The sequence below is a fragment of the Danio rerio genome, chromosome 1 (genome assembly GCF_052040795.2).
Source record: "Danio rerio strain M-AB ecotype USA chromosome 1, GRCz13ab, whole genome shotgun sequence".
Lineage (NCBI taxonomy): Eukaryota > Metazoa > Chordata > Actinopteri > Cypriniformes > Danionidae > Danio > Danio rerio.
The window spans coordinates 15881372-15903443 of record NC_141021.1 but is presented as its reverse complement, the minus strand read 5'-3'; the positions used below and the strand labels follow the sequence as shown (position 1 = coordinate 15903443).

Genomic DNA, 22072 nt, shown 5'->3' with positions numbered 1-22072 from the left:
TTGCTAGAATTTTCCTAACCTATCTAGCCTTGTTCATTTATATTAAAACAAAAAAAGATTGTATTTTATTCAGAAAAACATCTCTCGTTTGTCATTACGTTTGATGATTTGATGTGATTTGAGCTTCTGAACTTCTGTTAAGGGTGCAAAGTCTGCATTGAAGCGGCCTGATTTTATACACCAGTTTACAGTAGTAAAAATATATCAAAGTTAATTAAAGTAAACATATTAAAGGTAAACAGGTTTCTATTTTTTGAATGTAGTTAAAAATTATTTATAAAATGAATAATATGATTAATAATATGATTCATTTATTATATTGATATACATTTTTCATATTAAATTATCTCTGGGTCATAAAGGATTCTGCTTGCAGCCTACAGTACATCAGCTTTCAGGCTCAGTGCTGTGTTTCTTCTTCTTCTTCTTGGTCTTTACTGACGCTCCTGGTGCAGTGATGTTGCAGTTGCTGTGAAAAGCTAGGCGAGAACACAAACCACAAGTGTTTTTATTCAGGCATGCAACAGACTGAATGTCCTAAAACTGTTTGTGGTCAAGCTGGTGATCTTGCATGCTCAATACACACATCAATGCATGAGATAAACTGTGGTTAGACAAAAACAGAAATAAGAAAAGTAAGAAAATATTTAGTGCACGCTGCAGCTGTAAATGTTGCTTTTATTATTTTCATGACTTGGAATTGATGAGAAACTGAAGATGCAAAAGTCTGATTTATTAAAACACGTGCCATGAATCAGAGACAGTGTAAACAGCACACAACTGAGGTTTGATTTATTTAAAGAAGAGCAGAGCAATGCAACATATACGAGTGCAACATTCAACATTTAAACCAAATTGTAATAATCATTCAACAAAATTTCCTTTCATAAAGCAAATCCATCTGTTTGTATTTCCTATTATCTTTTAATTTCTACATTAGACCTCCTTTAGTTGTTGAGAAATGACAGTATCCTGTTCACTGATCAGACACTTATAATGAATTTAATGTGAGAAGAGAGTTTAGTGTGGAGTAAATTCAGCACAATGGACAGCTCCCTGCAGTGCTGAACTGACTGAACCACATCTGCAGGAGGAAATGCTACAGAGATGTTTAATTACTGCTGAATAATTACTGAACAATATTGAATATTGAAAATCTAACCCATCAGTAGTGATTACTAATTAAACATTTATTTTATATATAAATTAAGATAAAAGGCGATTATATAAAAATCCTGTTGGGCTTATTCGCTCTAAGACATGCTTTGATAATCATATTTCTTTTAAAGTAATACGGTTTTGTCAATGTTAATAAAAGGAAACACTGAGTTTGTATAATCATTTCTTTTTGTAATTGAACACTCACTTTACAGCTCTTCATCTCTCAGAAAACTCCCTCATTAAACCAATAGTTGCCCTCGCGCACATTAATCAATACACAAGACTAAAGAAAGCCTAATGGAAAATCTGTGCTTTGTGACAATGATCTAAGAGATCTTATCAGATCAGTGAAGTTTATTTTTCAGTTTGGCTGAAGTGAAAACAGTTTTTGATAAAAACAAACAAAAAATTAAGCACATTATTATTAGCCCTATAAGATTTTTTTTTTTTTTTTTTTGGCTACAGAACCAAACACTGTTGTCCTATGATTTGCCTAAATTAAACTAACTTTAGTTAACCTAATTAACCCAGTGAGCCTTTAAACTGCACTTTAAGCTGAATACTAGTGTCTTGTAAAATAACTATTAAAATATTGTGTCATGAGTTATTAGAGATCATTTATTTAACATATTATGTTTAAAAATGTGTTGCAAAAGATATTTTCTCAATTAAACCGTGCTGGGGAATTATTTAATCATTCATTACACTCAGAATAATTTATTTCAAGTGTTTATTTCAGTTCATTTTGATGATTATGGATTACAGCTAATATTAGTGTCAATTATAGTTTATCTCTTCATAATATAGCTGTGCTTTAATGATAAGTTTACCTGTTTACCTAAAGATTTATTATTTTAATTTTATTTGAATGAATTTTATCGATAATTAATGCAAAGTCCTGCAAATAATTAAGCAACACAATCCTGCAGCCATAGTCCGTCTTCAAATACAGAAATAATGTATATTTATTAAAGTATATTAGTAAAATAAGTGTTTATAATTAGTTTTTAAAGTGTATCTTAGTTTCTAATAATACTTTTAATTAAATCAACAGCAAATTCATTATATTTTGTAAAACGATGATTTATAGTGTATTTAATATTAGAATCTTTAACTTCTGATTTTCCAACCACTTTTAGCAAATTCATCCGTGTTAAACTCATATTTTTCATTATTGTGTGTAATCAGTTAAGATAAAATAAAATGAATATAATAACTAAATATATATTCACTTTAATAATGGCCTGTTGTTCATTTTAGAGCAAGAGTCTCCTTGTGCTGAACGGTTTAACAGCACCTCCACATCACCTGCATCAGAGTGTGTTTTCTGCTGGAATCTGCTGTTCAGTGTGTGTTCGGTGTGTGTTCTCCTCTTCTCCATCTGCGTCTACTGCCTCTGTCAGAAGAAAACTACAGGTCATCAGCTATTCGTAAAAAATGTATATCTCAAATTATAAAATGTAAATTATTCTTATCTTTTGTTAAGTTTCTGTAGGTTCTGGGGCTGAGAACAGACATGTTGAGGTATGAGCACATTTTGAGAATAATTTTAATATATATTATTCGCAATAGTTTAGCAGCAACATAAATTACATCAATATAATGTAATATATTTATTTGTTTATTTATTTGTTTATTATTTTAATTAAATATATTCTGTTTCAGGCTGGTGAAGAAGTGTGTTATGCTTCATTAGACATGCCTTCCACACAGCAACAAAGACAGAGGAATGAAAAAGGCTCAGAGTTCAGACTTCAGTATTTATTCTGATGTCAGAACCAGCAGAATGTAAAGTAGAGTAAACTAAAGTCATTGTTCTTTAGTAGAAATATGATTCAAAAGAGTGTTAATGACAATGTTCTGGCATCTGCATCCTATTTTCATTGATTCTAATATTGTAAGTTTTTAATGATTAAAAATGTAAATACATTTAAGAAAGGTTAAATGTTTTTTCAGAATATTTGACTTGCAGTCTCAGAAAGGACTCAGTGTTGTTTCTGGGTCTCTCAGTTTAATATAATTTAAGCCAATCACATGAGTGCATATGCAGTAGTACTCCCAGCTAAAACTGAAGTTCTTAAACTCTTTTCATGCCACAAAACAAACATCTCCCTGCTACAACAACAGAAATGTAGAATGCAAATGTACATCTAACAGAGCTCTGAACATTCCTAATATTAAAAAAACAAAAAACTAGGTCTTAGATCATCAGATGTGTACACCATTTCAGAGGTTTTACTGCTACTGTGGGCAAATTACCACAACAACTCCACCAAAACTTATATATCATAGATCTATAAGATCATTTAATGGAATAACAACCAAAACAATATTTCATCACACCTTTAGCCTCAGTCAGTAGAGCTGCAATCTTCATTTTAAAACCATTATGAAAACCTCCATTAAGAGGACTTAAATGGATAGTTCACCCCAAAATAACAATTCTGTATCATTAACTCCCTTTCACTTGCTCCAAACCTGTTTGAGTTTCTTTATTCTGTTCAATACAAAAGAAGATATTTTGAAGAAAGCTGAAAAGCTGTACCCATTGACTTGTTTGTTTTTGATCCTATGAAAGTCAACGGTTACAGGTTTTCAGCTTCTTCAAAACATTTTATTTTGTGCAAAACAGAAAACAAGAAACTCTTAAAGATTTGAAACCGCTTGAGTTTGAGTAAACAGTGAGTAAATCTGGATTTCTGTGTGAACTCTCCCTTTATTTGAGCTCTCTCCAGTCACTCTAGGAAGACACTACACCTGGATTATTTGTCTAAATAATACGTTTATTATTAAAATCCCTATTAACATTAAATTCATCTGAAGCGGTGGCTTAGTGCAGGTAAAGGGGCCCCGGCCCTGGGTGAGTCGGCCATTAGTTAATGCCCACTCCTCATTCTGCAGGTGATCAGGAAGCAGTTCTCTGCACTTCCTGTGTGACTCCTGCTCACCCTACACAAATCATTAAGATCATTAATCCAGACTGACCCTAACAACACAATCAAAGCCATGAGTGCGTCACTCAGATAAGTGTCAAGTCACTGGCCACCTGTTCACTGTAACCAGGGATGGCGCTCAATATCGTCCAAACTGGGCCGATCAGCCGCCGCTGGACTGAGACACCAGCCAATCAGCTGACGGCACTCTGATACACACAACACCGTGTTCAGAAACACAGAGCAACACACTTCTGCTGATCTCTCAGTGAGTCTCTTACCTGTTGACAGAGTTATGGGGAAGGTCAGTTTGCTCCTGGACGTGACCCTCAGTGAGCCTCCGAAGGGGAAACGGTTGCACAGGATGTTGAAGAGGGTCACTCCTACTGACCACACCGTAGCTGGACCCGCATGGTAGCGCTGTCTGCAGAACCACTCAGGTGGAGCGTATTGAATAGTTCCTGAGAGACACAAGGAGACACAAACACCCGTTCAAAACACTCCAGCACACACAAATTCCCTTTGGTGGATCATCAAAAGCTCACAAACATCCACAGAGTGTTTCCTTCTGCAACACAAACCCACCTGCGAAGTATTTGTAGGCCGAGCGCTTGAGCAGATCTCCACAGCCGAAGTCCAGCAGCTTGATGTCCTGGGACTCTGTGGAGATCAGCAGGTTCTCTGGCTTGACGTCCCGGTGCAGGACTCCGCGGCTCTCGCAGTGTTTCAGAGCCGCGATCAGCTGCACCAGCACTTTCTTGGCCAGACCCTCATCCAGACAGTCGTTCTCCTCACAGTAGCTCTGGAGGTCTTGGCAGGGATCCGGACGCTCCAGGATCAGGATGTAGCGTCTGGGACGGTCAAACCAGTCTAGCAGCTGCAGGACGTTGGGGCAGGCAGGAGCTGAATTGACGCGGGTCATCAGTGCCACCTCCAGCGGCAGCCGACCCTGACCTTCCTGCAGGACAAACGATTGGATTCAGAACCCAATGAAACATCAAACACAACAACAGGTTCACACTGAACTCACAACTCTCAGTCTCCTCTGTGTCCGCTCTTTAGACACATACTTGATGGCGACCTGTAGACAGATAAAGCATAATAAATCACACCTGCCTGATCCTCACACATCACATTTACTGAGATCAGGATTTCTAAAGGCTGTTTGAATGAAGAGCGGAGAAAACGACTTACTGGCAGTCCATCAGACCTGCGCATCCCAGCAAACACAGAGCCAAATCCACCGTCTCCCAGCAGTGGGCCCTTTGCATACGCGTCTGCAACACAGAGGAGCAGTAGAAATGTGTGTTCAAAGAAAACATGCAGCAGTAGAGAAAACTGTAAAAGAGCATTACTGAAACATCATCATCACTTCTTCAATAAGCCATTCTGACCTCTGCGAGAGCGTTTGAGAGCTCTTCTAGATGAGGTGGACGGACGTTCATCTTCTGGTGTTTGCTGGCTGCCGCTCTGCCGCTTCCTCTTCCTGTTACCCTGATCTGTGGACACAGATTTGGCCAACAGGGAAGGCAGAGGTGCGAGAAATCCATCAAGCTCTTGGCTCACGGTCTGGGTTTCACCATCACCATCATGTGTCCTGACGTCCTGAACAGCTGCCTGGATGAAAGCAGAACTCCTGGATCTGGAGCGGCCTGAGACAACGACAACAACAACAACATATCACGTTTATTATAAGATTATAAGAATTAATCAACAATTAACTTTAGTAGCTGCATCTACAGAGAATAAAAGACATCTGATCACTTATATCGGGGAACAGTTGTGTTGAAATGGGTTCATTTGTACCAGTTTATTTACATCACATTTCCCCAAACATTACACAACATCATATCATGATTGATCATAAACAAATAAAAACTAAAACACTCACTGCGGTTTTCACCCATCTGACAAACTCCTCCAAACTCCAGCAAACCTGAAAACAAGAACAAAGATCAAATATCAATAAAAATGTCAATAAAAACAAGATCAAAATCAAAATAAACACAACAAAAGAGCAACAAAACGTGTCAAAAGGAATAATTTCAGCTCTGAGCGTCGATCTCCTTGTAAAATAAAAGTCTTCTGTCAGAAATTCTCTGGTCTCCTTGAAGAATCGCAGTATCAGCACAGTAATCCTCAGCAAATGTCTCAGAAATTCGCCTCTCCTCAATCAACAGATAGCGGCGAGTCTCGGTGTTTATATATGGAGTCAAATCATAACTCGCGTTGCTATAGCAACCACAATTTGAATCGCCAATCTGAATCACGTGAGTAAACGATTCATCTCATCTCAACATATAAATAATAAATAATTAATAATAATAATAAACATAGTTAAAATAATAATAATTATAATAATAATAATAATGAAGTTTAAATCAATTAATTTATAATTCACGAAACTGTAATAATAATGCTAAATGAGCAAGATTGGTTTGACAAGGTTTGACTTTGTAAAATGTACAGCTATTTAGGAATTAATTAAATTAAAATAATAAAATTAACTCATATATTTTCTATTAGTGGCCCAAGCAATGTAAGTGCATGCTGTTTAATTACACGTACAGTGCTAACTGCTCACGTAGATATTAGGAATATAAGTTAAAAAAAAGTTTATTATTGTAAATAATAGAAAGTAAATTAAATCGTTCACAATTTCTATGTCTATGCCTATATTTTACAGTCTATGGTCTACGCACGATTTCAGATCACATGGCCGTTTGTATCATCATCTGGTAGGCTACATGGTTCAGTCATATTTATGTACTTTTCATTGGCTCTTGTTTTCAGATTTAATATTATTAAGTTTTATTAATGTTTTCGTTATTTTTGGATGTATGTGAAGGCTTTTTAAGGGACTTTGTGTTCACTCAACGGCTAGAAAGCACAAAAGTTCACCTGCCGAATGAGTTCCCGCGTCTGACCACAAGATGGCGTCCACAGCAGAAAGGTGCAAGTTTATAAATACATTATTTCTGTTTGTATGAATCTAAATAGCTGTTTTCATCACTAATATACAGCTTTCAATAAGCTAAATTACTATCACAAGGTCTGTAATGACAATTAGCTTATACGTTTGCTAGAATTTTCCTAACCTATCTAGCCTTGTTCATTTATATTAAAACAAAAAAAGATTGTATTTTATTCAGAAAAACATCTCTCGTTTGTCATTACGTTTGATGATTTGATGTGATTTGAGCTTCTGAACTTCTGTTAAGGGTGCAAAGTCTGCATTGAAGCGGCCTGATTTTATACACCAGTTTACAGTAGTAAAAATATATCAAAGTTAATTAAAGTAAACATATTAAAGGTAAACAGGTCTCTATTTTTTGAATGTAGTTAAAAATTATTTATAAAATGAATAATATGATTAATAATATGATTCATTTATTATATTGATATACATTTTTCATATTAAATTATCTCTGGGTCATAAAGGATTCTGCTTGCAGCCTACACTGTTAAAAATTGTCCCGTTAAAAAACAGTAAAATACTGGCAGCTGCAGTTGCCAGCAATGTACTGTTATTTTACAGTATGTTGCTGTAAAAATACATGGACTACATTGATTTACACAATACTCAAGTGAACTCATTTTGCTCACTGAAAGCAACTGCCTCAACTTGGTCAACTGCTGAATGAGTTTATGAAGTAATGTGCTATTTATGCTTAGAAGCATACTCATAATGATAACTTATTTTAGTTAATTAGAAAAGTTCGGTTTAACTCTAGTGTCTTATTTTTCACAACAGCACACATACATGTAAATCTGGAATCACCAGAGAGATTCTGACTGCATCAGCCACTAAACAGCCGCTATCTTTAAATAGAGAAACATGCAGAATAACATCAGCAGTTCATTGTTCATCTTTAACTCATACACTGGCTCTACTCTCCTCCACAACGGTGACAGACAGAAGAAATTGGCTTCAGGTTTTACAGTAAAATACTGTTTTTTCCTTGATTTAACAGTAATCTACTGGCAGCTGTGGTTGCCAGCAATATACTGTTTTTTTACAGTCTACTTCCGTTGTGTAAATTAACAGTATATTACTGTTAAAATACATTTTTACACTGTGTTTTTACCTCTCACACCTTTAACCCTTTAAACCCCAGAGCATATACTTCAGTTTTAATTGAAGTGTCCACACTACTGAGTGTTCAAGAAACATGGAGCAAAGCTGAAGTAAATTCATTAATTAACTGACTAATTAAATGATAATTGAGAATTAACAATGAACAAATGAAGAAATACTGAAGGGAAAAAAACAAGAACAGAACATACAAAACTTTAGTCACAGCTTTATAATGAAATAACCTGAAGAACAACAAATGATTAAATCATTTAAATGATCAGCGGATTATTAAACAACTCTACAAACATCATCACCAGCTACACTTATTACTTAATACATGTATTGTTGTATGACATCTACTAAAGTTCTTCTTGAGAAAAAGTGAAAGTTTTACGTCACCATCATGGAGAACAGAGTTTGCTTTAGTTGGGCTCTTAGCCCTGTCATTTTTAACATTTATATATCTTTGCTGCTGCAATTGTTAAGAACTTTGTTTAAAAAGCTCCTTTGTTGTGGCAAGCCAGCCAAAAACCTAAATAAGATCTGGTGATGTTCATGTTGCTATTAAATGGCAGAGTCTGTTCTCATTTAGTATAATAAAATTTACTGCTCCTATTCAATGTTAAATCTATTGTTTTACATTATATATCTATATATGGCAATGATTTCTGGAAGTTTTTAAGAATATCTTGGACAATAACACTGCTCTATGGTGTATATCGCACTCAAAGAGACATCAATAATCAGCATATGAACCTCAATAATGCTGACAACTAACAAAATTAACAGTTTAACTCACAAACAGGCAACTGAAAGTCTAAACATAAACAACAGCAGAATCAAACACAAATAAAGAAAACTGTTAGACCATTATACAACATTTATTTATACCGCAATGCATGCTGGGATATTTGTACCGTGCCACTCCCAGCATGCATTGCAGCATGAAACATTTGAGATGTTACCATTGTTGAGATACAAGGTCAGATTCATGAGGTCTGAGTGTGTATTTGTCATAACTGAACTGTTTTTGGATGTTATTTCTTAACTGTTAAGTAATTACGGAGGTATCTTTTCTGTTTCCACTTCTCATTAATTAAATTAATACCTGCAACTACAATCTATTGAATGTGGCCCTTCTTCCAGTTTTATAACAAAATATTTATCAGAACTAATTTCAGACTAATAGGTTTCTCTATTTATTGACTTTCCAACTTGATTGCTATAATACAAGCATTTTGTTAACTCTTTATTATAGTAGTTGGAGAGTCTGAATTAAATAGTTCAAGGGTGAAGAGCCCAACTAAATCAGCCCCTCACTCCATTACGGTGACACAAAAAACACCTTAATTTCTATTGGATCTCAATGAGAATAGTATGGAAGTCAAATCAGTCAGTAATAAGTGTGTCTGCTGTTGTTTGTGGAGTTGTTTAATGATCCTCTGCTGAGACTGAAGCTGTTTTATTTTATTTTATTTTATTTTATATTGTAACTCAAGTCACTGTTTGTGTTTCTTGTTTATTTTCTTCAGTAATTGTGATTATTAACAGCAGGTGTTCATCAGTGTCTGAATTCACTCATTAGTGTTCATTAACTCTGTCAGGTGAACTATATTAGTTAACTAGTGTATGAAATAGTGAACAAGGACACAAAGTGTGATTTCAAACACAGACTTCAAAACATCGAATCTGAACTCTGTTAGCTCACAGTTTTCTGCAGTTGGTTACTTTCTCGAAGACAAAAATGTTACCCAGAAAGCACTGTTTTTAACAGAATATTACTGTTTTAGTGAACAAAACATTATTTTACCGTAGAATCTGACCGTTTTTTAACAGCAATTTTTTACAGTGTACAGTACATCAGCTTTCAGGCTCTCAGTGCTGTGTTTCTTCTTCTTCTTCTTGGTCTTTACTGACGCTCCTGGTGCAGTGATGTTGCAGTTGCTGTGAAAAGCTAGGCGAGAACACAAACCACAAGTGTTTTTATTCAGGCATGCAACAGACTGAATGTCCTAAAACTGTTTGTGGTCAAGCTGGTGATCTTGCATGCTCAATACACACATCAATGCATGAGATAAACTGTGGTTAGACAAAAACAGAAATAAGAAAAGTAAGAAAATATTTAGTGCACGCTGCAGCTGTAAATGTTGCTTTTATTATTTTCATGACTTGGAATTGATGAGAAACTGAAGATGCAAAAGTCTGATTTATTAAAACACGTGCCATGAATCAGAGACAGTGTAAACAGCACACAACTGAGGTTTGATTTATTTAAAGAAGAGCAGAGCAATGCAACATGTACGAGTGCAACATTCAACATTTAAACCAAATTGTAATAATCATTCAACAAAATTTCCTTTCATAAAGCAAATCCATCTGTTTGTATTTCCTATTATGTTTTAATTTCTACATTAGACCTTCTTTAGTTGTTGAGAAATGACAGTATCCTGTTCACTGATCAGACACTTATAATGAATTTAATGTGAGAAGAGAGTTTAGTGTGGAGTAAATTCAGCACAATGGACAGCTCCCTGCAGTGCTGAACTGACTGAACCACATCTGCAGGAGGAAATGCTACAGAGATGTTTAATTACTGCTGAATAATTACTGAACAATATTGAATATTGAAAATCTAACCCATCAGTAGTGATTACTAATTAAACATTTATTTTATATATAAATTAAGGTAAAAGGCGATTATATAAAAATCCTGTTGGGCTTATTCGCTCTAAGACATGCTTTGATAATCATATTTCTTTTAAAGTAATACGGTTTTGTCAATGTTAATAAAAGGAAACACTGAGTTTGTATAATCATTTCTTTTTGTAATTGAACACTCACTTTACAGCTCTTCATCTCTCAGAAAACTCCCTCATTAAACCAATAGTTGCCCTCGCGCACATTAATTCAATTCAATTCAGCTTTATTTGTATAGCGCTTTTACAATGTAGATTGTGTCAAAGCAGCTTCACATAAATGGTCATAGTAACTGGAACAGTGTGGTTCAGGTTTTAGTGTTTAAGTTCAGTTTAGTTTAGCTCTGTTCAGTGTGATTTAATCATTACTGAGAGTTCAAACACTGAAGAGCAAATTCATCGATGCGTAGCTCTACCAATCCTGAACCATGCGAGGCAGTGGCGACAGCGGAGAGGGAAAAAAAACTTCACCTGATGGGAGTGAAGAAAAAAAACCTTGAGAGAACCAGAATCAGTTGGGCACGACCATTTTAATTTCTCCGCTGGCCAAAAGTCTTGTGCAGAAATTCATTCGCCGTGGTTTATGCGGAAGATGGCCTCAATGAAGACTCGTCTGTCCCTGGAGCGTCGCTGGAATCAGACTCATGTTCTCCACTCCCCACGACCATCAGCGCAGCAGCAGCTCAGGATATGGCCTGGTCCCGGATATGGAATCCTTGGGATCATCACGTCGCTGGTCTTGGATCCAATCAGTGACTCCGCCTAATCTGAGGACCTCGGGATGAGTATCCCCAGGTGAAAATAGAGAATAAAGAGAATAATTAGCGTAGCTGCTGTTCATAGTGTATATAAGCAAGATGTAGAAGCCAGTGTGGAACCCGCTAGGTGATGCACTGAGTGTATGCTTTACTAAACAGATAGGTCTTTAATCTAGTTTTGAACTGGGAGAGTGTGTCTGAGCCTCGGACATTACCAGGAAGGCTATTCCAGAGTGTAGGAGCCATGAAAGAGAAGGCTCGACCTCCTTTACTTGATTTTGCTATTCTAGGTACTACCAGAAGCCCTGAATTTTGAGATCTTAAGGAGCGAGTTGGTTCGTAGCGAGACAGAAGGTTGGTTAGATAAACAGGAGCTAGATTATTTAGAGCTTTATAGGTGAGAAGTAATATTTTAAATTCAATACGAAATTTAACAGGCAGCCAGTGTAAGGAGGATAAAATTGGGGTTATATGATCATATTTTCTGGACCTGGTCAGAACTCTGGCTGCTGCATTTTGTACTAATTGAAGTTTGTTAATAGAGGATGCTGGGCAGCCAGCAAATAGAGCATTACAGTAATCCAGTCTCGAAGTCATAAAAGCATGGACTAGCTTTTCTGCATCTGAGATGGATAGCATATTTCGTAATTTAGCGATATTTCTCAGATGAAAGAAGGCAGTTTTTGTGACATGGGATATATGGTTTTTAAAAGTTAGATTGCTGTCTAATATGACACCCAAATCTTTTATAGTAGAGCTAAAGCTAACTTTGTATCCCTCTAATTGTAAATTGAGTTGCGAGATCTGCTGTGTGCAAGATTTAGGCCCAATAAGTAATAATTCTGTTTTGTCTGAGTTTAAGAGAAGAAAATTGTTGGTCATCCAGTCTTTGATGTCTTTGATACACTCAGTTAGTTTAGAAAGTTCAGACGTCTCGTCAGGTTTAGTGGAAATATATAATTGAGTATCATCTGCATAGCAGTGAAAGCTGATCCCATGTCTTCTAATAATGTCTCCCATAGGTAGCATGTAAATTGTAAACAGTAAAGGGCCTAAAACTGATCCTTGAGGAACCCCATACTTTACTGGGCAGATTTGTGAAGGCTGTCCATTAAGATTTACAAACTGGTAGCGGTCAGTTAAGTATGACTTAAACCATTGTAGAGCCTGTCCCTGGACACCTGTAGACTTTAAACGATTTATGAGGATATTGTGGTCAATGGTATCAAATGCCGCACTAAGATCGAGTAAAACTAATAGCGAGACGCACCCTCGGTCAGCAGCTAAGAGTAAATCGTTGGTTATTTTCACTAAGGCGGTTTCTGTACTGTGGTGAGCCCTGAAACCTGACTGAAACACTTCAAAAATATTGTTCGTCTGCAGATAAGAGCATAATTGAGTGGAAACAACTTTTTCTAGTATTTTAGACATAAATGGAAGATTAGAAATAGGCCTATAGTTAGCTAAGTTGTTGGTGTCTAGTTGCGGTTTCTTAATAATAGGCTTAATAACAGCTAGCTTGTAAGAGTTTGGAACATGGCCTATAGATAAAGAAGAGTTGATAATGTTAAGAAGAGGTTCTCCTATAGCAGGTAACAGCTCTTTCAGTAATTTTGTTGGAATTGAGTCCAGCATACACGTAGCTGGTTTAGAGCTATTTATAATTAATTTACAATTTTTAATTTATTTACATTAATCAATACACAAGACTAAAGAAAGCCTAATGGAAAAATGGAAAATCTGTGCTTTGTGACAATGATCTAAGAGATCTTATCAGATCAGTGAAGTTTATTTTTCAGTTTGGCTGAAGTGAAAACAGTTTTTGATAAAAACAAACAAAAAATTAAGCACATTATTATTAGCCCTGTAAGATTTTTTTTTTTTTTTTTTTTGGCTACAGAACCAAACACTGTTGTCCTATGATTTGCCTAAATTAAACTAACTTTAGTTAACCTAATTAACCCAGTGAGCCTTTAAACTGCACTTTAAGCTGAATACTAGTGTCTTGTAAAATAACTATTAAAATATTGTGTCATGAGTTATTAGAGATTATTTATTTAACATATTATGTTTAAAAATGTGTTGCAAAAGATATTTTCTCAATTAAACCGTGCTGGGGAATTATTTAATCATTCATTACACTCAGAATAATTTATTTCAAGTGTTTATTTCAGTTCATTTTGATGATTATGGATTACAGCGAATATTAGTGTCAATTATAGTTTATCTCTTCATAATATAGCTGTGCTTTAATGATAAGTTTACATGTTTACCTAAAGTTTTATTATTTTAATATTATTTGAATGAATTTTATCGATAATTAATGCAAAGTCCTGCAAATAATTAAGCAACACATTCCTGCAGCCATAGTCCGACTTCAAATACAGAAATAATGTATATTTAATAAAGTATATTAGTAAAATAAGTGTTTATAATTAGTTTTTAAAGTGTATCTTAGTTTCTAATAATACTTTAAATTAAATTAACAGCAAATTCATTATATTTTGTAAAACGATGATTTATAGTGTATTTAATATTAGAATCTTTAACTTCTGATTTTCCAACCACTTTTAGCAAATTCATCCGTGTTAAACTCATATTTTTCATTATTGTGTGTAATCAGTTAAGATAAAATAAAATGAATATAATAACTAAATATATATTCACTTTAATAATGGCCTGTTGTTCATTTTAGAGCAAGAGTCTCCTTGTGCTGAACGGTTTAACAGCACCTCCACATCACCTGCATCAGAGTGTGTTTTCTGCTGGAATCTGCTGTTCAGTGTGTGTTCGGTGTGTGTTCTCCTCTTCTCCATCTGCGTCTACTGCCTCTGTCAGAAGAAAACTACAGGTCATCAGCTATTCGTAAAAAATGTATATCTCAAATTATAAAATGTAAATTATTCTTATCTTTTGTTAAGTTTCTGTAGGTTCTGGGGCTGAGAACAGACATGTTGAGGTATGAGCACATTTTGAGAATAATTTTAATATATATTATTCGCAATAGTTTAGCAGCAACATAAATTACATCAATATAATGTAATATATTTGTTTGTTTATTTATTTGTTTATTATTTTAATTAAATATATTCTGTTTCAGGCTGGTGAAGAAGTGTGTTATGCTTCATTAGACATGCCTTCCACACAGCAACAAAGGCAGAGGAATGAAAAAGGCTTAGAGTTCAGACTTCAGTATTTATTCTGATGTCAGAACCAGCAGAATGTAAAGTAGAGTAAACTAAAGTCATTGTTCTTTAGTAGAAATATGATTCAAAAGAGTGTTAATGACAATGTTCTGGCATCTGCATCCTATTTTCATTGATTCTAATATTGTAAGTTTTTAATGATTAAAAATGTAAATACATTTAAGAAAGGTTAAATGTTTTTTCAGAATATTTGACTTGCAGTCTCAGAAAGGACTCAGTGTTGTTTCTGGGTCTCTCAGTTTAATATAATTTAAGCCAATCACATGAGTGCATATGCAGTAGTACTCCCAGCTAAAACTGAAGTTCTTAAACTCTTTTCATGCCACAAAACAAACATCTCCCTGCTACAACAACAGAAATGTAGAATGCAAATGTACATCTAACAGAGCTCTGAACATTCCTAATATTAAAAAAACAAAAAACTAGGTCTTAGATCATCAGATGTGTACACCATTTCAGAGGTTTTACTGCTACTGTGGGCAAATTACCACAACAACTCCACCAAAACTTATATATTATAGATCTATGAGATCATTTAATGGAATAACAACCAAAACAATATTTCATCACACCTTTAGCCTCAGTCAGTAGAGCTGCAATCTTCATTTTAAAACCATTATGAAAACCTCCATTAAGAGGACTTAAATGGATAGTTCACCCCAAAATAACAATTCTGTATCATTAACTCCCTTTCACTTGCTCCAAACCTGTTTGAGTTTCTTTATTCTGTTCAATACAAAAGAAGATATTTTGAAGAAAGCTGAAAAGCTGTACCCATTGACTTGTTTGTTTTTGCTACTATGAAAGTCAACGGTTACAGGTTTTCAGCTTCTTCAAAACATTTTATTTTGTGCAAAACAGAAAACAAGAAACTCTTAAAGATTTGAAACCGCTTGAGTTTGAGTAAACAGTGAGTAAATCTGGATTTCTGTGTGAACTCTCCCTTTATTTGAGCTCTCTCCAGTCACTCTAGGAAGACACTACACCTGGATTATTTGTCTAAATAATACGTTTATTATTAAAATCCCTATTAACATTAAATTCATCTGAAGCGGTGGCTTAGTGCAGGTAAAGGGGCCCCGGCCCTGGGTGAGTCGGCCATTAGTTAATGCCCACTCCTCATTCTGCAGGTGATCAGGAAGCAGTTCTCTGCACTTCCTGTGTGACTCCTGCTCACCCTACACAAATCATTAAGATCATTAATCCAGACTGACCCTAACAACACAATCAAAGCCATGAGTGCGTCACTCAGATAAGTGTCAAGTCACTGGCCACCTGTTCACTGTAACCAGGGATGGCGCTCAATATCGTCCAAACTGGGCCGATCAGCCGCCGCTGGACTGAGACACCAGCCAATCAGCTGACGGCACTCTGATACACACAACACCGTGTTCAGAAACACAGAGCAACACACTTCTGCTGATCTCTCAGTGAGTCTCTTACCTGTTGACAGAGTTATGGGGAAGGTCAGTTTGCTCCTGGACGTGACCCTCAGTGAGCCTCCGAAGGGGAAACGGTTGCACAGGATGTTGAAGAGGGTCACTCCTACTGACCACACCGTAGCTGGACCCGCATGGTAGCGCTGTCTGCAGAACCACTCAGGTGGAGCGTATTGAATAGTTCCTGAGAGACACAAGGAGACACAAACACCCGTTCAAAACACTCCAGCACACACAAATTCCCTTTGGTGGATCATCAAAAGCTCACAAACATCCACAGAGTGTTTCCTTCTGCAACACAAACCCACCTGCGAAGTATTTGTAGGCCGAGCGCTTGAGCAGATCTCCACAGCCGAAGTCCAGCAGCTTGATGTCCTGGGACTCTGTGGAGATCAGCAGGTTCTCTGGCTTGACGTCCCGGTGCAGGACTCCGCGGCTCTCGCAGTGTTTCAGAGCCGCGATCAGCTGCACCAGCACTTTCTTGGCCAGACCCTCATCCAGACAGTCGTTCTCCTCACAGTAGCTCTGGAGGTCTTGGCAGGGATCCGGACGCTCCAGGATCAGGATGTAGCGTCTGGGACGGTCAAACCAGTCTAGCAGCTGCAGGACGTTGGGGCAGGCAGGAGCTGAATTGACGCGGGTCATCAGTGCCACCTCCAGCGGCAGCCGACCCTGACCTTCCTGCAGGACAAACGATTGGATTCAGAACCCAATGAAACATCAAACACAACAACAGGTTCACACTGAACTCACAACTCTCAGTCTCCTCTGTGTCCGCTCTTTAGACACATACTTGATGGCGACCTGTAGACAGATAAAGCATAATAAATCACACCTGCCTGATCCTCACACATCACATTTACTGAGATCAGGATTTCTAAAGGCTGTTTGAATGAAGAGCGGAGAAAACGACTTACTGGCAGTCCATCAGACCTGCGCATCCCAGCAAACACAGAGCCAAATCCACCGTCTCCCAGCAGTGGGCCCTTTGCATACGCGTCTGCAACACAGAGGAGCAGTAGAAATGTGTGTTCAAAGAAAACATGCAGCAGTAGAGAAAACTGTAAAAGAGCATTACTGAAACATCATCATCACTTCTTCAATAAGCCATTCTGACCTCTGCGAGAGCGTTTGAGAGCTCTTCTAGATGAGGTGGACGGACGTTCATCTTCTGGTGTTTGCTGGCTGCCGCTCTGCCGCTTCCTCTTCCTGTTACCCTGATCTGTGGACACAGATTTGGCCAACGGGGAAGGCAGAGGTGCGAGAAATCCATCAAGCTCTTGGCTCACGGTCTGGGTTTCACCATCACCATCATGTGTCCTGACGTCCTGAACAGCTGCCTGGATGAAAGCAGAACTCCTGGATCTGGAGCGGCCTGAGACAACGACAACAACAACAACATATCACGTTTATCATAAGATTATAAGAATTAATCAACAATTAACTTTAGTAGCTGCATCTACAGAGAATAAAAGACATCTGATCACTTATATCGGGGAACAGTTGTGTTGAAATGGGTTCATTTGTACCAGTTTATTTACATCACATTTCCCCAAACATTACACAACATCATATCATGATTGATCATAAACAAATAAAAACTAAAACACTCACTGCGGTTTTCACCCATCTGACAAACTCCTCCAAACTCCAGCAAACCTGAAAACAAAAACAAAGATCAAATATCAATAAAAATGTCAATAAAAACAAGATCAAAATCAAAATAAACACAACAAAAGAGCAACAAAACGTGTCAAAAGGAATAATTTCAGCTCTGAGCGTCGATCTCCTTGTAAAATAAAAGTCTTCTGTCAGAAATTCTCTGGTCTCCTTGAAGAATCGCAGTATCAGCACAGTAATCCTCAGCAAATGTCTCAGAAATTCGCCTCTCCTCAATCAACAGATAGCGGCGAGTCTCGGTGTTTATATATGGAGTCAAATCATAACACGCGTTGCTATAGCAACCACAATTTGAATCGCTATTCTGAATCACGTCAGTAAACAACGATTCATCTAATCTCAATATATACATAAAATTAAATAAGAAATAATAATAATTAATATAGTAGAATTAATTATTGTTATTCTAATAATTTTACATTTAAATAAATTAATTTGTAAATCACCAAACTGTGATAATTGCTAAATGAGCAGAATTCATTTTGACTGACATTCATATTCTGTCAAATTTTCAGCTGTTTAGGAAATAATTAAATAAAACTAATAAATTTAACTCAAATATTTTCTATTGGTGGCTCAAACTATGCATTTTTTTCACGGTAATTTAATGTACAGTGTTAACTGCTCGTAAAGATATTAGCAATATAAGTATAAGTTCAAAATAGTTTAATATTGTAAATAATATAAAGTAAATGATTGCTTAGTTCACCAAAATTTCACATCACATGACCGTACGTAGATATCTGGTTCATGGTTCAGTCATATTTATGTACTTTCATTTGCTCTTGTTTTCAGATTTATTATTATTAAGTTTTATTAATGTTTTCGATATTTTGGATGAATGTGAAGGTTTTCTAAGGGACTAGAAAGCACAAAAGCGTTCACACGCAGAAAGAGTTCCCGCGTCGAATGAGTTCCCACGTCGAACCACAAGATGGCGTCCACAGCAGAAAGGTGCAAGTTTCTAAATACATTATTTCTTGTTTGCATGAATCAATGTCTTTTTTCATTACTAATATGCAGCTTTCAATATGTTAAATTCCTATCACAAGGTCTGTCCAAATAAACAAAACAAAACAGCGACTCTAAATTAGCCTTTTACACTCAAAAAAAATGATAGGCTATGTTGGCTTTAATTAACTTTTTTATGTCAACAGGTTCCACGTAACCGAGTTAAGTTACCTTAAAGAAAGACTATTTATTTGAGTAAACTTAAGTTAGTTACATAACGGCAAGGTAATGTTGTTTAGTTCAATCAACACAACATTTATAATTTAGCTTTAATTTTTTTACGCTGTTAAAAAAACATTTAAATTTATGGAAAAATACCGGCAGTAAATTTTCTGTGAAAATACGGAAGCTTTATAGGACTGTTTAAATTTACAGAAAATAACCGTATTCCATCATCTGATACTATGCTCATTTTACAAAAACCTAGTTTAGCTCACAAAAACGTAAAGTCATTTAATGCATTAATGTGTTCATGTATGTACAATTAGCAAACAGATTTTCACTGCATCAGTAACTATACAGTTACCTTTAAATAAAAGAAGATGCAGCACAACATCAGTTGTCCTTAGTTCATATTGGACTTGCACACAGATGCTACTATCCTTCAAGTGTGCAACATTCAACATTTAAATCAAATTGTATTAATCATTTTACAAAATTTCCTTCCATAAAGCAAGTAAATCTGTTTCTGTTTTCTATTATGTTTTAATTTCTACATTAGACCTTCTTTAGTTGTTGAGAAATGACAGTATCCTGTTCACTGATCAGACACTTATAATGAATTTAATGTGAGAAGAGAGTTTAGTGTGGAGTAAATTCAGCACAATGGACAGCTCCCTGCAGTGCTGAACTGACTGAACCACATCTGCAGGAGGAAATGCTACAGAGATGTTTAATTACTGCTGAATAATTACTGAACAATGTTACATATTGAAAATCTAACCCATCAATAATGATTACATAAAAAAAAACCTGTTGGGCTTATTCGCTCTAAGGCATGCTTTAATAATTATATTTCTTTTAAAGTTTTACAGTTTTGTTAATCTTAATAAAAAGGAAACACTGAGTTTGTATTGTCATTTCTTTTTGTAATTGAACACTCAAGACTAAAAAAAACCTAATGAAAAATCTGTGCTTTTTGTCAATAATCTAAGAGATCTTATCAGATCAGAGAAATGTATTCTGTTCTTCTAGAAAACCTTTTTCAGTTTGGCTGGTGAAAACAGTTTTTAATAAGAAAACTAACAAAAGATTAAGCACATATTATTAGCCCTGTAAGATTTTTTTCACTACAGAACCAAACACTGTTGTCCTATGATTTGCCTAAATTAAACTAACTTTAGTTAACCTAATTAACCCAGTGAGCCTTTAAACTGCACTTTAAGCTGAATACTAGTGTCTTGTAAAATAACTATTAAAATATTGTGTCATGAGTTATTAGAGATTATTTATTTAACATATTATGTTTAAAAATGTGTTGCAAAAGATATTTTCTCAGTTAAACAGTGCTGGGGAATTATTTAATCATTCATTACACTCAGAATAATTTATTTCAAGTGTTTATTTCAGTTCATTTTGATGATTATTATGGCTTACAGCTAATGAAAACTCCAAATTCTGAATCTCAGATAATTAAAATTATTCTTAAGACCAATAAAAAGAACTTTAACACAGAAATGCTGGACTACTGTAAAGTATGAACATGTACAGCACTCAATACTTGGTTGGAGCTGTCTTAACATGAATTAGTTCAGCAATAATATGTGGCATGGAGGTGATCAGTCAGTGGCTCTGCTGTTATGAAGGTCTGATAGTGGCCTTCAGCTCTGATAGTGGTGTTTGTCTGGTGTTTCACATCTTCCTCTTCACAATACCACACAGATTCTCTATGAGTTTTAGGTCCGGCAACTTTGGTGGCCAATGAAGCACAGAGATTGCATAGTCTTTAAACTAGGTGTTAGCACTTTTAGTGTGGACGCAGTTAAATCCATGGATGTAAAAAGGAACACCAATACTCAAAAGCTGTGACTTTGTGACTGAGGTAAACCACAGTGAAAGTCAGTTTCTACAAATGGAACAGTCGAGAATGGCTTTCTAGGAGTGGCAGACCAAAAATTACCCCAAAAGTGTGTGGGTGTTTCCCAGTACAGTGCTGCGTTGCGGCTGAAAGAGCATCCGCTGGAAAAAAGCATATGCCGGAATAGTTGGCGGTTTATTTCGCTGTGGCAACACCTGATAAATAAGGGACTAAGCCGAAGGATAATGAATGAATGAAAACTCAATACTTTCGTCCTCAGTGTATTTTATGTATTTTTGGCTGTATTAAAGGTGTATTCTTTGTGGATCCACAGGGATGGTGAAATGCTGCTTATTTTACTGTGTGCATTTTCTCTTCATTCTCTGAATGATCATAGTGTTCATGTGACTCAATTTTAGATTAAACCTGAAATGTCTAAGCTGAATGAGAGATGTAAGCTCTCTGGGCCTGATAGGTGGGCTAGTGAGTTTAGATAACAACATGAAGATAAACAAACAGGCAATCTTAAAATGTAATAAATATATCCTAAAACTGTCTGATACAAAGAAAAATGCTGACTTTAGCTTTTTAGTAAGATGTAGTCTTTGTTTTGCTTTTTATCATGTGAAATTGGAATTAAATAAAATTTTAATCAAATATATCAAAAGCAGGAATTTACCCATTATAAAAGTTTCACTCAAGTGTCTCATCTCCTTTTTTTTCTCAAGGTAGGGTCTTGTTCTCAGTTAAAAGATTACATCTAAACCACAAATGTTTCCACTCAGTCTTGCTTGTGTGCAGACATTATGATGCACAAACAGGACAGTGGTTAGTTTGTTTGCTAATGCTTATGTTGTGGTGAACTTGCTTTTCATGCATGCAGTGTCTGTGAAACTTGTTGCAAAAAAAGGAAATAGAAAAAAGAACAATTGTTGTCTAGTGGTTAATTATCTGAAATAAACTTAACATGTCCCCCTACCAAGAGGTGAGAAAGTATTCACACTTCTACTTTTACTCAAGCTACACTGCAGAAAACTGTTTGACTCTATGAAGTTATTTCATTTATCTGCTGAATTAAAAGGGAACACCTGTG

The 22072-nt window shown here is 35.9% G+C and overlaps 2 protein-coding genes and 1 long non-coding RNA gene across 9 annotated transcripts; 1 reads left to right on the top strand and 2 right to left on the bottom strand.

Annotated features, from left to right (window-relative positions):
• Positions 1-294: 294 nt before the first annotated feature.
• On the bottom strand, positions 295-10126 carry LOC147846731 (serine/threonine-protein kinase pim-3-like). 6 transcript variants are annotated; one of them, XM_087236906.1, is made up of 9 exons: positions 10032-10126; positions 5986-6030; positions 5489-5746; positions 5289-5371; positions 5125-5175; positions 4680-5052; positions 4376-4555; positions 4208-4303; positions 3924-4110 (listed from the first exon to the last, which is right to left on the bottom strand). In XM_087236906.1, exons 2-8 carry the CDS (start codon positions 5999-6001, stop codon positions 4212-4214), a joined length of 1053 nt encoding a protein of 350 aa, XP_087093032.1. In that variant the 5' UTR covers positions 6002-6030; positions 10032-10126; the 3' UTR covers positions 3924-4110; positions 4208-4211. The 6 variants fall into 6 exon arrangements, 5 of the variants coding, with proteins under 5 accessions (XP_087093035.1, XP_087093034.1, XP_087093033.1 ...); XR_015476417.1 differs by lacking the exons at positions 3924-4110; positions 4208-4303; positions 10032-10126 and adding exons at positions 295-479; positions 2394-2557 and having other exon boundaries at positions 5986-6269; XM_087236909.1 differs by lacking the exons at positions 3924-4110; positions 4208-4303; positions 10032-10126 and adding exons at positions 295-479; positions 2470-2557 and having other exon boundaries at positions 5986-6269.
• LOC147846730 (uncharacterized) lies at positions 6726-15689 on the top strand. Its single transcript, XR_015476424.1, has 4 exons — positions 6726-6832; positions 6943-7047; positions 14322-14585; positions 14727-15689. It is a non-coding gene; the product is annotated as an uncharacterized LOC147846730 (long non-coding RNA).
• LOC147846729 (serine/threonine-protein kinase pim-3-like) lies at positions 13518-18169 on the bottom strand. 2 transcript variants are annotated; one of them, XM_087236934.1, is made up of 8 exons: positions 17886-18169; positions 17389-17646; positions 17189-17271; positions 17025-17075; positions 16580-16952; positions 16276-16455; positions 16108-16203; positions 15824-16010 (listed from the first exon to the last, which is right to left on the bottom strand). In XM_087236934.1, exons 1-7 carry the CDS (start codon positions 17899-17901, stop codon positions 16112-16114), a joined length of 1053 nt encoding a protein of 350 aa, XP_087093060.1. In that variant the 5' UTR covers positions 17902-18169; the 3' UTR covers positions 15824-16010; positions 16108-16111. The 2 variants fall into 2 exon arrangements, with proteins under 2 accessions (XP_087093061.1, XP_087093060.1); XM_087236935.1 differs by lacking the exons at positions 15824-16010; positions 16108-16203 and adding an exon at positions 13518-14457.
• Positions 18170-22072: the final 3903 nt, after the last annotated feature.

Excerpts from the sequence above, each read along its gene's own strand:
- LOC147846731 (XM_087236906.1), bottom strand. Across the intron at positions 5,372-5,488 it reads TCTCAAACGCTCTCGCAGAG|ACGCGTATGCAAAGGGCCCA; the intron begins GTCAGAATGGCT and ends TCTGTGTTGCAG. Across the intron at positions 4,304-4,375 it reads CCCCATAACTCTGTCAACAG|AGTGCCGTCAGCTGATTGGC; the intron begins GTAAGAGACTCA and ends TGTGTGTATCAG.
- LOC147846729 (XM_087236934.1), bottom strand. Across the intron at positions 16,456-16,579 it reads GGCCTACAAATACTTCGCAG|GAACTATTCAATACGCTCCA; the intron begins GTGGGTTTGTGT and ends TGTGTCTCTCAG. Across the intron at positions 16,204-16,275 it reads CCCCATAACTCTGTCAACAG|AGTGCCGTCAGCTGATTGGC; the intron begins GTAAGAGACTCA and ends TGTGTGTATCAG.